Here is a 13,743-nt window from a genome sequence, read left to right as displayed (position 1 = left end):
TTGTTTTTGTAGAGGGACCGATGTTCCTTTTTGGTCCTTGGTTCAATAAACTTTTCTTAAAGCCCGGATGAGTAGAATTCAGTGCCCGGATGAGTGGATTTCAGTGCCCGGATGAGTGGGATTCAGTGCCCGGATGTTGGCTCTCGATCTCGGCGTGACGTCACCACACTGCCGACAACGGGAGCTAAAAGCATTTCATGCTTAAAAAATTGCGCCTCTCCCGTAACCGAGAGTAGAGTAAGCATGAAATGTTTACGGGCATAACACAGGCTCCATTGCTCGGCTTAAGCATCTGTGACAGTGAAGGCATTGAAATCCAAGACGATGCAGAAGCGTACGCGGACACGACGAGACGCAGGCCTGACAAGAATGTATATGCAGCGCGTTCGAATACTCCGCAAGCGTGTATACATCTCCCTGCTAGAGGGGGAAAGAGCTTGAAGGCCAAGCGGCCGGTCTTTTACATGTGTGAGTGTGGGAACGCAGCGCCATCCTTGGGGAGGGAGCGAAAGTTTTCCGCCGAAAGCCCTTCTCGCCCTCTTTCTCTAAGCGGCCTTCTCTCAAAGCCCCTAACAGATCACGTACGACAACGAAGTGTATTGTGCCATGTATGTGCTTTTTGCACGCGTTATTAGAAATCGGAAATTATAATTCCGTGCATTATCAAATGCACAGCTCGACTGATATCTTGATAAACATTGAGAAGACACTGGCAGCAGTTATTTTTTGTGACTCCTTTAGACAGCAACCGGCGCTTGTATGACGGTCCCGTAGGCGGGCTTAGAGAGTCTCGTTGAATCTCGTTAAGTCTCGTACGGTGCCCGGATGTTCTCGTTTCAGAGCCCGGATGAGTGGAATTCAGTGCCCGGATGAGTGGATTTCAGTGCCCGCATGAGTGGATTTCAGTTCCCGGATGATAGCTCTCGGTCTCGGCGTGACGTCACCACAATGCCGACAACGGGAGCTAAAAGCATTTCATGCTTAAAAACCCTGCTGCATGGTCGGTATCCTTAGTCCGGGGCACCGCACGACGAGGCCCTGTCTCGCGCCCGCTTGACAGAGCCCTTTGGGACTCCAGTGTGGAACAGTTGAGGAGGGCAGTCTCCCATGCCCCTCGGGTGGGGGGGAGAGGTGGGAAGGTGAGGATTCTGAGTACATGCCCACACCATGTGAAAGATATCGCAGATCTCTCCACAGTGCGGGCAGCGCCCATCTGTGTTCGGATCGAAGTGTTTTGCTATTGCAGGACAGAGAAGGGTTCCTGTCTGCAGGCGCCTCAGAGTTCGCTCCTCCGCCTTACTCAGCCGCTTGGCAGGTGCCAGGTAGAGACGGTGGCTGTCGCAATAATAAATTAGGATTTCGCGGAACCGCAGAAGCGGTTTATGAGCTTCTGAGCCATGAGAGCTAGGATGAGGAGCCCGTTGTGTGAGCGCTCAGGCGGCCGCTTCAGCGGCCTCAATGCCTCGTAGACCCTGGTGGCCAGGAGCCCAGATCAATTTTGTGCGAGTTGGATCGGCGAGAGCGCGTCTTAGAATTTGCGAGGCAAGAGGTGATATTTCGCCTGCAAGATAATGTTCACAGACCCGGCGAGAGTCTGTGATAACTGTTTTCGATTTTGGATCGGCGGCAGTAAGAGCTATTGCGACTTCCTCAGCTCGTGTTGAATTTGGGGCCCGAAAAGAGAGCCCATCGACATTCATTCCCCGGTGGACTACGGCAGCCGTGAAGAATCCCGCGGGCGACGGCCCTGTGATGTCCACGTAATAGACGCCCTCTTTATAGCCATATTGCCTCTCAAGCGTGCGAACCCGCGCTTGTCGTCTGCCTTCATGTGAAGCCATGTCCATGTTACGCGGGAGCGGAGCGACCAAGAGCATGTGGCGCCACAGCACCGGGATGTTCTCCGTCCCCTCTGGTATGCATGTGTGTTGGATGTGTAAGCGGTTTAGCAGGCGGCGCCCAGGCACCGTCTGCGATAGCCGCGTATATTGGTTCACGAGCTGGGCCTCCCGCAACTCCTGATAGGAGTTTACCACTCCCGACGCCTTCAGTTTGGCGTTGGAGGTAGCCACCGGGAGGTCCAGTGCTCGCTTTGTTGCCTTCCTTATGATGGCGTCAATGCGCTCGTCTTGTTGTTTGGTGGTGCGTAGGTACGGCACGGCGTAGAGGATCCGGCTGGTCACGAAGGCATAGGCGAGCCGTAGAGCGTCCCTGCCCCGCAGACCACCCCGCTTGTTGGAAACACGGCGGATCATGCGCCCTACCTGTTCACCTATGCTCTTGAGTTTCGCTATAGTAGAGTCCGGCCTAAGTTTGTTATTGATGAACAGACCAAGGATCCGGAGCTCCGCCACTTCTCTGATGGGACCGCCCGACAGAGATATGTGTAGAGACGTGTTGTCCTTGTGGTTTGTCCTGACGTGTAGAAGCTCTGATTTGGCGGGAGCACATTGGAGACCACAGTCGGCAGCATATGCTTCCACTATGGAGGCGGCCTGCTGAAGGCGGTCCTCCATCTCCCCAAGGCTCCCCTCGGTGGTCCAGATTGTAATGTCGTCTACGTAGAGTGCGTGTTTTATGCCATCCACCTGAGCCAGTCGGCCGGGCAGGTGCATCATGGCGATGTTGAAAAGGAGCGGTGATAACACCGCCCCCTGTGGTGTACCTCGTGTACCCATAGAGTACGGGCCGTATTCCTCGTCCTCGATCCGGAGGAGTGCCTGACGCGCAGAGAGGAAGTCTCTGACATAGGCGTAGACCTTCGCCCCGCAGTTAGTGGTGTTCAAGTTAGAGAGTATGGTGCCATGTTTAACATTGTCAAACGCCCCCTTAAGATCGAGGGCGAGAATGACCTTGTCGTTTTATTACATGGCTGTGGGTCGTATTATGTCCCTGTGTAGTTGGAGTAGGACATCCTGTGCAGACATGTGCGGGCGGAACCCGAACGTAGTGTCTGCAAAGAGGCCCTTACCCTCCATGTATGGAGAGAGGCGATCCCGAACCATCGTCTCCATGAGTTTTCCCACACACGAGGTCAATGAGATGCGTCTCAAGTTGTCCGTAGTCACGGCTTTACCTGCTTTGGGGATGAACGTTACAAGCGATGTTTTCCATTCGAGTGGGAGCGGACACCCATCCAAGATCTGATTTATGTATTGTAGCAAATGGAGGTATGCAGAGTCGGAGAGGTTCGCCAACAGTTTCACTGTTATGCGATCCCGACCCGGTGCCCCATCTCGGCGCATTTTAGCCAGGGCCGCCTTAAGGACATCCAACTCAAATGGGGCGTCTAAATCCTGATTTGGCTTGTCGGAGTACGTGTACTCGGGCCCAGCCGGGTCATTTGTGCGGCAGAGATACCTGTCTCACAAAGTGTCCGGAAGTTGCGCCGTCGTACAGTGGTACCCGTGCAGAGCCCGGCGGAGCTGTTTTTGCGTCTCCCCTTTCGTTTGAGAAGGGTCGATGAGGCTGCGAAAGAGACGCCAATCCCCTTCGAGCTCATCTGACGCGCTGCCGAGTTGCAGCCTTCTATCCAATTGGTGTCTGTGAGCTGCGCGGCATATGCCGCAGCCTGCTCCGTAAGTTAAATGCGAGCTCTAAGCTTGCGATTCGTCTTCTGTTTCTTCCATCGTTTTGTTAAGCTCCGGCGCGCCTCCCACAGATGCAGGAGGTGATTGTCCAGTGCGGGGATCTCGTCGGTGGTGTGAAGTGTTTGCGTGTGTTGTTTCTGTATGTTGGTGACCTGTGTTGCCCACTCCGCATAGCCGTTGGAGAATAGTACCAGAGGGACGTCCTTAGTTCGAAATTGGTGCCAATTGGTTATTTTCGCCTGGCCCCATTTTTTACGGGCTGCCTTCGCCAAAAGCGTGATGCGGAGAAGGCAGTGGTCGCTGCCCAGGGTATCCCCCAGGTTCTCCCATGTGGCGTTTGTAGTGTTCCTAACCAGAGATAAGTCAGGACACGTGTCACGGGTGACCGAGTTGCCCACACGTGTGGGGCAAGACGGATCCGTGAGCAACGTAAGACGAAGGGTGGAGATGAGCTCCGCCAGCTTGCGTCCCCTGGCTTTCTCGAAGTGATAGCCCCAGTGTAGACTGGGTGCGTTGAAATCCCCGATGATCACCAGGGGTTCATTGTCCGCCGATTTGAGAGCACGATAGAAAATTTCGCTGAAAGTAACACGCGGCTTATGCGGGGGGCAATACACATTAAGCACATGTATTCACGGGTCGCGGCGCCTGAGAGGATGAACCCTCACCATGGTGTATTCCTGCTCAGTCTCCAGATCAAGATCGACCTGAATCGCAGTGTATGCTTTATGCACCAGGATGCAGGTCGAGGGGCCCCTCTGAAACGAGCTATAGCCAGAGAATTTAGCATCATTGCCGGGCCCTTGCAAAGCAAGAAGCGCCGGTATGTCACCAAGGGACTGCAGGTAGAGTTTGAGATGTGACCGTTTTTTACAGGCTCTGAGACCCCTGCAGTTCCATTGAATGATTTCGAATTGGTCTAATTTTTTTAGGTTTCTGTGAAGGTTTGCCAGCCATATTAGTGTTTTTATTTTACGGTGCTGGGTAGCCACACGGTTCGGGGGCCGGCGCAGCCCCAGGTAGGGGTTGCATCAACGCCGCGGCTATCGGGCCGGAACCGCTTTGTTCCGCTGCCTGTCGAGGAGCTATTTTACGTTTTAGCTGCGGGGAGTCGCCGGAGAGAGAATTTTTTATTTGGGAGCTGACCCAGGGCTGCACCGCCTTAAGGACAGAGTCAGTCACCTGGGCCGCAATGTCGGGAAGCATTGCAGCAAATGCGGGTCTGAACATGCCCTGAAAGGACTCGCGGACCGCAATCATAATTTGGTTCGGGAGCGCTGCCACCCGCTGCTCCAACTGCTCGGCTTTACGCTCCAGTGTCTCGAAGCGGCCGGCGTCCGCGGGGGCCGAATCGACCACCGTGTCCGCGGTTTACCGCGACACGCTAGTTAGGCAAGATGATACTGAGGATCCGTCATCACTATCCTCGGGCTCAGCGTTCTGCATGGGCTCGGTCTGCCCGGCCTGCTTAGCTTCTAATTCTTGAATTTTACGGGCGAGAATTTGATTTTGTCGCCTGAGCTCCTCTACCTGCCGCTGTCGGGCGGATTCGGTGGGGGAGGGAGGGGGGGTGGGCCCAGAGACTAACCCACTCCAACTGCTAACCTGATTTTGGCGCGGTACCAGACGTGGGAAATCCTCGGCTTTCAGGACCGGTGGCCTCGTCGGGTTCCCGGACTTCACAAATTTTGGCGGCCCGGACTGGGCCTTCTTGGGTTCGGGCTTGGGCCCCGGAGCGTGCTTGGGTCCGGCCGTGGGCGTCTGGGCCTTTTTGGGTCCCGGCGTCTGCTTCTGCTTTGGGGTGGGTGGGGGTCCCGGCTTGATGACCTTGCGGTACTTGCCCGCGCAGCCAGGCGCTCCGGCGGGATGGCTGCCTCCGCAGATAAGGCAACACGGGGAGCACTGATGTTCAGCTGGGCCACCGTCAGGAGCAGCAGCAACCTGAGCCCCGCAGCGTTCACAGTGTCCAGGCTGCGGCCGCGGGCAGGTGTCGACCGATGCCCCACCGTGCCAGAGGACTCGACGGTCGGCAGCGGGAGCGGTCGCACGCCACGTCGGCTCTGCCAATGATCGTGTGTAAACTTAGAGACGCGCACAAATGACTACACCATTGTTTCGAGTTATAAGCAACGACTGGTGTTTATTGCCGTAAGGCTGCTCCTTGTCGAGCGAGTATAGGTTACATAGGTTGCCAGATTACAAGTCAGAAAAAGCTAGAATGAACAGTTTCTTTATACTCCCCCCGGAATGAGCTTCAGATCATTCGTGCGTAGTCTCCATGGGGTACAGCAACTGGATCGGTCTTCTTAGGATGGTCCCACCAGGTAGGCGCACCATGCAGGCTCTAGTGTACCCATCCCGTCCGACGAGCACATCAACCACTTTTCCGGTTTTCCATAGCTGCCTTGGCAGATGTGGCTGGTGAACTAGCACAAGAGTTCCTTTCTTCAAGGCACTAGATGAGCTTGGCACAGCAAAATGAGCGGAGCGAAGACCTGTGAGGTACTCTTTCTGCCACCTGCGCCAGAAGTGATCAGCTAAACTTTGATGATATCGCCAGCGACGAGTTAGTTGACCCGGTGTTGATGTCGTTGACTCTGTGCTACAGCCCGGGGGCAAGGACGTTAAACGTTTTCCCACGAGAAAATGGGATGGAGTGAGTGGCTCCGGCTCGTGAGCTTCTGCGGACACGTAGGTGAGGGGTCTTGAATTGATCACGGCCTCGATTTCGGTCAAGACTGTAGCGAGCTCCTCGAATGTGCAGAAGCTGTTACCTAAAACCTTCTTCAGAGAAGTCTTCACTGAACGAACCATTCGCTCCCAGAATCCGCCCCACCAGGCGGCTCTCTCAACGATAAACTTCCATTTTATCTGGTGGTCTAAGAAATAACTTCGGATCTCTGTGCCACGCAGCGTTGTCCACAGCCGTTTCAGGTCTCTCGAAGCGCGCTGAAACGTCTTAGCATTGTCCGAAAATATTACTCGACAGACTCCTCTTCTGGAAATGAACCTCTTGAATGCCATCAGTAAATTGGGCGTAGACATGGCAGTCACCAGTTCTAGGTGCACTGCGCGGGTGACTGCACATGTGAATATGACGATGTATGATTTCTTGTTGCCTTGATCCCTTGTGTTCAATGGCCCGGCGAAATCAATGCCTGTCACCTCGAATGGTGGAGCTTGGGTTACCCTGTCACGAGGTAAAGGGGCAACTGGCTCCGTGGCAGGGCGGCTGTTGAATCGGTTGCAAATCAAGCATTTCTTCAAGATCTTTTTCACCATCTGTCTTCCCCGAACTATCCAAAACTGCTCTCTCAGCTCTGTGAGAGTCTCAAGTGCGCCTGCATGTAGAAGGCGGCGATGGTTGGCGATTATTAAAAGTTCGGTGAAATGATGACCGGCAGGCAGGATTATTGGATGCGTAATGTTGTAGGAGAGGCCAGCATTACTCAAACGTCCCCCAACTCTTAGCACTCCGTCCTCATCGCAGTAAGGTTTCAGATCCCGCAACGGAGAGCTGCAGGGCAAGCGTGATGCGCGACGGACGCACTGCAGCTCTTCACCGAAGGCCTCTCGCTGTACCTGACTTATGAGACAAGTCTGTGCTTGGGCGACCTCTTCCGTAGTCAGATATCCAGTACGTTTCTGGTGAGGGTTCCTTGAGTTGTGCAAGAATCGCTGCATCCATGCAACAACACGAACAAGTTTAGAGAGGGAGCTGTGCCGTTCCAGCGGCAAGACAGTTTCCTCTGTTGCTACGTTGTGTACCTGCACCGATCTTCTCTCCTCATCTGCCACGGCCATATCAACGTCATTTTCGTGCCTTGGCCAGGCGATAGGCTTTTCTCTGAGCCAAGTAGGTCCATTCCACCAAACGGTGTTTGCCTTGAGGGCTTGGGGACTCACTCCTCGCGTCAGAAAGTCGGCAGGGTTGTCTGTTCCGGGACAGTGATTCCAGGTTTCTGGACCCGTTCGCTGCTGAATTTCCAGCACACGATTGGCCACAAAAGGCTTCCATTGTTGCGCTGACCCACGAACCCAATGAAGCGCAATTGTAGAATCACTCCAGAGATGCCATTTGGCAACTGGTAGTTTCAGTGATTGCATCAAGTATTCCTTCAGTCTTGCGCCTATCAGCATTCCCATCAATTCCAATCTGGGAAGAGTGAGCTTCTTAATCGGTGCCACCCGCGATTTGGATAAGATCAGAGTCACGGCTGGGGCCTTGGCTCCCGAGGTACGCATGTATGCAACTGCCCCGTAAGCCTTCGGGCTAGCATCGGCGAAAATGTGAATATCAATCCTGCCGGCATTATGAAGTCCGTCGTATCTTCTGGGTACGGTTACTTCAGTCAAGTGGTGGAGTTGTGAATGCCACTCCTTCCAAGATGACTGTACTTCTTCAGGTAGGGGTGCGTCCCACTCAACTCCCAACTCCCAGAGCTTTTGAAACATCAACTTGGCTGTAACAGTGACTGGGGAGATGAGCCGAAGAGGATCGTATATTCGAGCCGACGCCTGAAGAATAAAGCGTTTTGTGTTGCTGTTTTGGTTCAGGAGGTCCAATACGGCCTCTAACGAAAATCCCAAACAGTCATCGTGCTTGTTCCAGACAAGTCCTAACACTCTCGACACGCTTGCTGTCGGACATTCCACTTGGTCCAAGGCACCTCCTGTCCCGTCGTCGTCAAACAGTTGGAGCAATTTCTTGGAATTCGAGTTCCATTTGCGGAGTGTCATGCTCGCTAGACTCATAATGTGCAATGCCTCGTGGTACAAGTCTTCTGCTTCTTGTTCAGAGTCTGCTCCAGTGATTAAATCATCCACGTAGAGGTTTTCTGCAATTATTGCCGTTGTCTTGGGATGAACACCTGTTGTCGCCAAGTGGTGACGCAAGGTAGCGGCTAGAAGAAACGGACTGCTCGTCGCTCCAAAGGGCACCCTTGTCATTCTCCAGGTCCCTACGAGCGGCCTCGGGTCTTCTTCGGTTGGCATCTGTTCATACCATAAGAATCTCATCGCATCGCGGTCCTCACGACGGACTGCTATCTGCAGGAAAGCCTTTTCGATGTCTGCAGTAATGCCGATGCAATGAATTCTGAAATTTAGCAAGATTTTCAGGAGATCAGGGTTCAAGTTAGGTCCAGCCTCCAGAACCTGATTTAGAGAGACCCCTCCTGGCTCGCTGGATGATGCGTCAAAGACAACCCTGAGCTTGGTGGAAAGGCTGTCAGGCTTCAGAACTGCCCGATGCGGCATGTAATAAATTCTGTTTTCTGAGCTGCTGCCTTCCTCTGCTGGGAGTCGTTCGGCAAACCCTTGATGGAGGTACTGACGTAGCGCAGCATCATATTCGTGCATCATTTCCTCGTCCCTCCTTAGCTTCTTGGTCAGGGTGTACAAACGCTTCTCTGCAACTGCCTTGTTATCGCCTAGGTTGAGTTTAACCTGCTTCCACGGTAAGGCGACTTCGTAGCGCCTGTCAACAAGCCTGACAGATGAGGCAAATTCTTTGATGATGTCGTTGTCTTCGTTTTGTTGGGCAACAGGCTCAACAATGCCCATGCTCTCGAGCTCCCAAAACGACTTAAGGTCAGCTGAAAGGCACTGGGCCTCGTCACTCATGCTGGCCCGCAGCACAGCCACGGATGAACAGCTAGCGGAGGAACTACTGAAAGGAATAGGACCTTGCAATGTCCAGCCGAATTCCGTCTTCAGTGCCATTAATGAATCTTGCAGTTTTCGCACGTGGCCAGACGCGAGAGTCCAATAATAATCAGAGCCAATAAGAATGCCGATGCCTTTTCTCGTCAGATGACCTGGTGGTACGGTTACATCTGCAAGCTCATTTATCTCTGCTTGAACTCCTTCGATGACCTTTTCGGGAAGAGTCAGCTGGTCAGAGCATATCTCGGCTATCTCTAAAGCTTCGATGGAGTGTTGCTTTCGGTTGTACTGACTTCTCAGCCAAACGCGGACACGCTTCCGTTTGTGCTTAATAACGTTTCCGGCTCCTCCAAACGGGTAAATGGTGATGTCTTCTTCTCCCACAACCTCTAAATGGAGTTGGTGCGAGAGCTCTTCGGTCACAAAACTCCTCTGGCTGCCCCCGTCAAACAGGAGACGAGTTAAAGTGCTTCGTTGCGGTCCCTCTGCCCATACATGGGCAGTCTGGAGCAGCACAGTGGGAGCCTTGTCGCTCTTCTTCCCTGTAGCTGAATGCAGTTCGGTTGCTGAGCTGTTAACTGGTTTACACGCAGGATCACACATTTGAGTTAAATGCCTTTTGCCACATATCTTGCACTTCACTCCTCTGTTGCGACATTGTTTCGACGTGTGTCCTTTGACAGAGCAGCGGAAGCATCGGCCTGCCTGACGCAATGCCCGTTTCTTTTCTTCCAGAGAAAGCGAGGTCTGGCAGTCTTTGGTCACGTGATCTTTGGCGGCACAAAATGCACAGGGCTCATTCCGCTTCAGATCACTGGCGGAAAAGAGCGATGCCGCTGAAATCTTTGAAGCTCTGCGCTTTTCATTCTCGAATCGTGGTTTCGCATTAATGTCCTTGCTTTCCCGATGACCAACCTGCACCGCCTTCTCCCTGCTCTCAACTTCCTCTTTTAGAAATTCTTGCAGACTTGCAATGCGAAGGATATCCTTCTGCTTTTCTGCTGAACAACGCTTGTGATAATTCATTACAAGGTCGCTTGGCAGCACTCTTAGCAACGCGGAGGCAAGCATTGCGCCGTAGCTGTCTGTTTTGACGCCAAGCGCCGTGAGAGCGGCTATGTTGCGCTGCATGTGGTCATAGAGTCGACGTAGGTCCCTTACCTCCTGCCCGCTTCGTACCGTCGGGAGGTCCAGCAGTTGGGTGAGGTGCTCCTGGATTAGCACATCTGTGCGTCCGAAGCGCTCCTTCAGGAGCTCGATGGCAGTGTTGTAATTGGCTCCTGTAGCTTGAATCCCGGCCACCGCTGCTGCAGCCCTCCCAGTGAGCGCTGACTGCAAATATAAGAACTTCTCGCCGTTGGAAAGGGCATCGTTGCTGTGAATCGCTTGCTGGTACTGCTCCCAGAAGGGCTGCCACTCCGTGGAGGCGCCGCTGAATCGTTGCAGCTCGAGTTTCGGCAACCTGACCTTTGAGCCGGCACCGCTCCGGTTACCGTCGCGAGGCGCCCGTGTAGCATCCGGTCCTGGACTGGCGTTCGCTCGCTGAGCTTCGGCATGTTGGCTGAGTTTTGCAGCGTAGGTGACAATTCTGTCGTTGTACGCGATTGTACGCGTGAAGTTTTCCTCAGCTTCTTGATCAGGCACAAGTGGCTCGATAGCAGCGTCCACCCCGTTGAGCTGTAACTGAAGGGCGCTAAGCCTCGCTGACAGTATGTTGAGAGCCTTTTCGTCAGCGTGCGCCTCTAAAGATGAATCTACCTCAGAAATCAGTTTTGTCACCTGTGATCTCAATGCTCCTCGTTTCTTCTTCAGCCGTTCCATTTCAGCCTCGTTGTAGTGTCGGTCGTCGTCGTAGCGCCAAGCTTGGCTTCAGGTGTGGCGTCTCCAGGCCTCGTTTTAGAGCGTCGGGCGTGGCTTTCCTAGGCCTCGTTCCTGGAACCTTCAGTCCAAGGTGGTTTCACCTCCAAGGATCGTTGCGGTGATGGCCCAGAATTCGTTGTCCCGCCGAGACTTAATGGCCTTGCTGTTTACGCACCGTTGCAGCGTTTTAGTCCCGGGTTTCGGCACCATAAATTTGTGTAAACTTAGAGACGCGCACAAATGACGACACCATTGTTTCGAGTTATAAGCAACGACTGGTGTTTATTGCCGTAAGGCTGCTCCTTGTCGAGCGAGTATAGGTTACATAGGTTGCCAGATTACAAGTCAGAAAAAGCTAGAATGAACAGTTTCTTTAGATCGCTGCTATTTGCGATCCTCAACTTTTTTCTCACACAAGCTTCGAATCATCGTTTCCGGCAAGCTAGGCGGCATCCTTGGATACCACATTTGTCAAGGTGCGCTCAACTTTGTTGAATTTTTGAGCCTTGAAGACCGCCACGCCTCTGCGGCGCTAAGCCTAACGGTGGCAAGGCCTGCACCGGGCGCGTTCGGGGATTCCCCGGCTATGGCGGTCCCAGGCCAAGTCACCGGCTACGATCCAACCTCCCTAAGGATCGTCAATATGGAAACCGTGCAACTTGAGGAGCCTCTTCCCAGCGAAGAGGAATATCTTCAAGATATGGTTCGCGTATGGCGCGGACGCAAGAAGACGAAGACCCCCAGGAACGCCAACGCGAACGCCGGCTAGCAAAGGGTGGCGGGGTGCTCTGCGCATATGCAGGGTGAGAACGCGTCGCGCGCTGATGCGCAACATGCCCAACAGCCCCGATGGAGGCCACAGTACACGCCCCGCATCGGCAAAGAAAAAAATATCGTGGTGCTTAAGCCACGCGACACCATCGACCTAAAGGCTACCTTAGGTCCTAGCGAAGCCGGCGCTGCCGTTCGCAGCATCCTCGGGGACGCGGCAAGTGTGGGACTTGCTGTGTGGCCCGTGTGGGACCAGAACCTTCTCGTGTGCACTCTGCAATCTGTCGAAGCTGCGGAGAAGCTGCTGCGGGACATCATGCTGCCAGTAGGAGGCCGCAAGATACTGTTCCGGGGCCACCCCAAGCTTTCCGGAGATTTCTGCAAGGGCGTCGTTACAGTCTCCCCGGACGAGACGTCGGAAACCGTGAGGAAGAAACTCAGTGAGGATCCCAATGTGATATCTGTGCGAAAACGTGGTAAAACACAGACTGCTGTGATCACCTTTGTGGGGACAAGGGTGCCGCGGACCGTGCTCTATAGTTGCGAGCGTCTCCCTGTCCGCTTCTATAAGAAAACGATCCCTGCCTGCCCACGCTGTGGCACGGTGGGGCATCGGGCCGACGCCTGCCCACGGCCGCAGCCTGGGCGCTGTGAACGCTGCGGGGCTCAGGTTCCTGCTGCTCGTGACGGCGGCCCAGCAGAACATCAGTGCTCCCCGTGCTGCCTCATCTGCGGAGGCAGCCATCCCACCGGGGTGCCTGGCTGCGCGGGCAATTACAGCAAGGTCATCAAGCCGGGACCCCCACCCGCCCCAAAGCAGAAGCAGACGCCGGGACCCAAAAAGACCCAGACGCCCAAGGCCGGACCCAAGCAGGCTCCTGGACCCAAGCCCGAACCCAAGAAGGCCCAGTCCGGGCCGCCAAAATCTGTGCAGTCCGGGAACCCGACGAGGCCACCGGTCCTGAAAGCCGAGGATTTCCCGCCTCTGGTACCGCGCCAAAATCAGGTGAGCAGTTGGAGTGGGTTAGTCTCTGGGCCCACCCACCCTCCCTCCTCCACCGAATCCGCCCTACAGCGGCAGGTAGAGGAGCTCAGGCGCCAAAATCAAATTCTCGCCCGTAAAATTCAAGAATTAGAAGCTAAGCAGGCCGGGCAGTCCGAGCCCATGCAGAACGCTGAGCCCGAGGATAGCGATGACGGATCCTCAGTATCATCTTGCCTAACTAGCGTCTCGCGGCAAACTGCGGACACGGTGGTCGATTCGGCCCCTGCGGACGCAGGCCGCTTCGAGGCCCTGGAGCGTAAAGCCGAGCAGTTGGAGGAGCGGGTGGCAGCGCTCCCGAACCAAATTATGATTGCGGTCCGCGAGTCCTTTCAGGACATTTTCAGGTCCGCATTTGCTGCAATGCTTCCCGACATTGCGGCCCAGGTGACCGACTCTGTCCTTAAGGCGGTGCAGCCCTGGGTCAGCTCCCAAATAAAAAATTCTCTCTCCGGCGACTCCCCGCAGCTAAAACGTAAAATAGCTCCTCGACAGGCAGCGGAAGAAAGTGGTTCCGGCCCGATAGCCGCGGCGTTGATGCAGCCCTTACCTGCGGCTGCGTCGGCCCCCGAACCCAGTGGCTACCCAGCACCGTAAAATAAAAACATCAATATGGCTGGCAAACCATCTCAGAAAGCTAAAAAATTAGACCAATTCGAAATCATTCAATGGAACTGCAGGGGTTTTAGAGCCTACAAAAAACGGTCACATCTCCAGCTCTACCTGCAGTCCCTTGGTAACATGCCGGCGCTTCTTGCTTTGCAAGAGCCCGGCAATAATGCTAAATTTTCTGGGTATAGCTCGTTTCAAGGG

At 54.3% G+C, this 13,743-nt stretch overlaps 2 protein-coding genes and 1 pseudogene across 2 annotated transcripts; 1 reads left to right on the top strand and 2 right to left on the bottom strand.

Moving 5' to 3' along the window:
• Positions 1 to 6,123: 6,123 nt before the first annotated feature.
• On the bottom strand, positions 6,124 to 9,215 carry LOC149327016 (uncharacterized). Its single transcript, XM_089564758.1, has 2 exons — positions 8,763 to 9,215; positions 6,124 to 6,192 (listed from the first exon to the last, which is right to left on the bottom strand). Exons 1-2 carry the CDS (start codon positions 9,213 to 9,215, stop codon positions 6,124 to 6,126), a joined length of 522 nt encoding a protein of 173 aa, XP_089420884.1.
• Positions 9,216 to 9,400: 185 nt separating this feature from the next.
• LOC149327015 (uncharacterized) lies at positions 9,401 to 11,078 on the bottom strand. The gene is made up of 2 exons (XM_089564757.1): positions 10,419 to 11,078; positions 9,401 to 9,409 (listed from the first exon to the last, which is right to left on the bottom strand). Exons 1-2 carry the CDS (start codon positions 11,076 to 11,078, stop codon positions 9,401 to 9,403), a joined length of 669 nt encoding a protein of 222 aa, XP_089420883.1.
• Positions 11,079 to 11,703: 625 nt separating this feature from the next.
• On the top strand, positions 11,704 to 13,527 carry LOC149327014 (uncharacterized; annotated as a pseudogene).
• The last annotated feature ends 216 nt before the right edge of the window (positions 13,528 to 13,743 follow it).

The sequence above is a fragment of the Amblyomma mixtum genome, chromosome 10, assembly GCF_055824585.1.
Source record: "Amblyomma mixtum isolate Tamu chromosome 10, ASM5582458v1, whole genome shotgun sequence".
NCBI classification, from domain to species: domain Eukaryota; kingdom Metazoa; phylum Arthropoda; class Arachnida; order Ixodida; family Ixodidae; genus Amblyomma; species Amblyomma mixtum.
This window is presented reverse-complemented; position numbering and strand designations above follow the sequence as displayed.

What these genes read in the sequence shown, in the direction of transcription:
- LOC149327016 (XM_089564758.1), bottom strand. Translation starts at nt 9,215, where the DNA reads ATGAGTGACGAGGCCCAGTGCCTTTCAGCTGACCTTAAGTCGTTTTGG. An exon ending in CATCCAGCGAGCCAGGAGGG is followed by an intron (nt 6,193 to 8,762) that starts GTCTCTCTAAAT and finishes CCCGGGCTGTAG; the next exon opens with CACAGAGTCAACGACATCAA.
- LOC149327015 (XM_089564757.1), bottom strand. Translation starts at nt 11,078, where the DNA reads ATGGAACGGCTGAAGAAGAAACGAGGAGCATTGAGATCACAGGTGACA.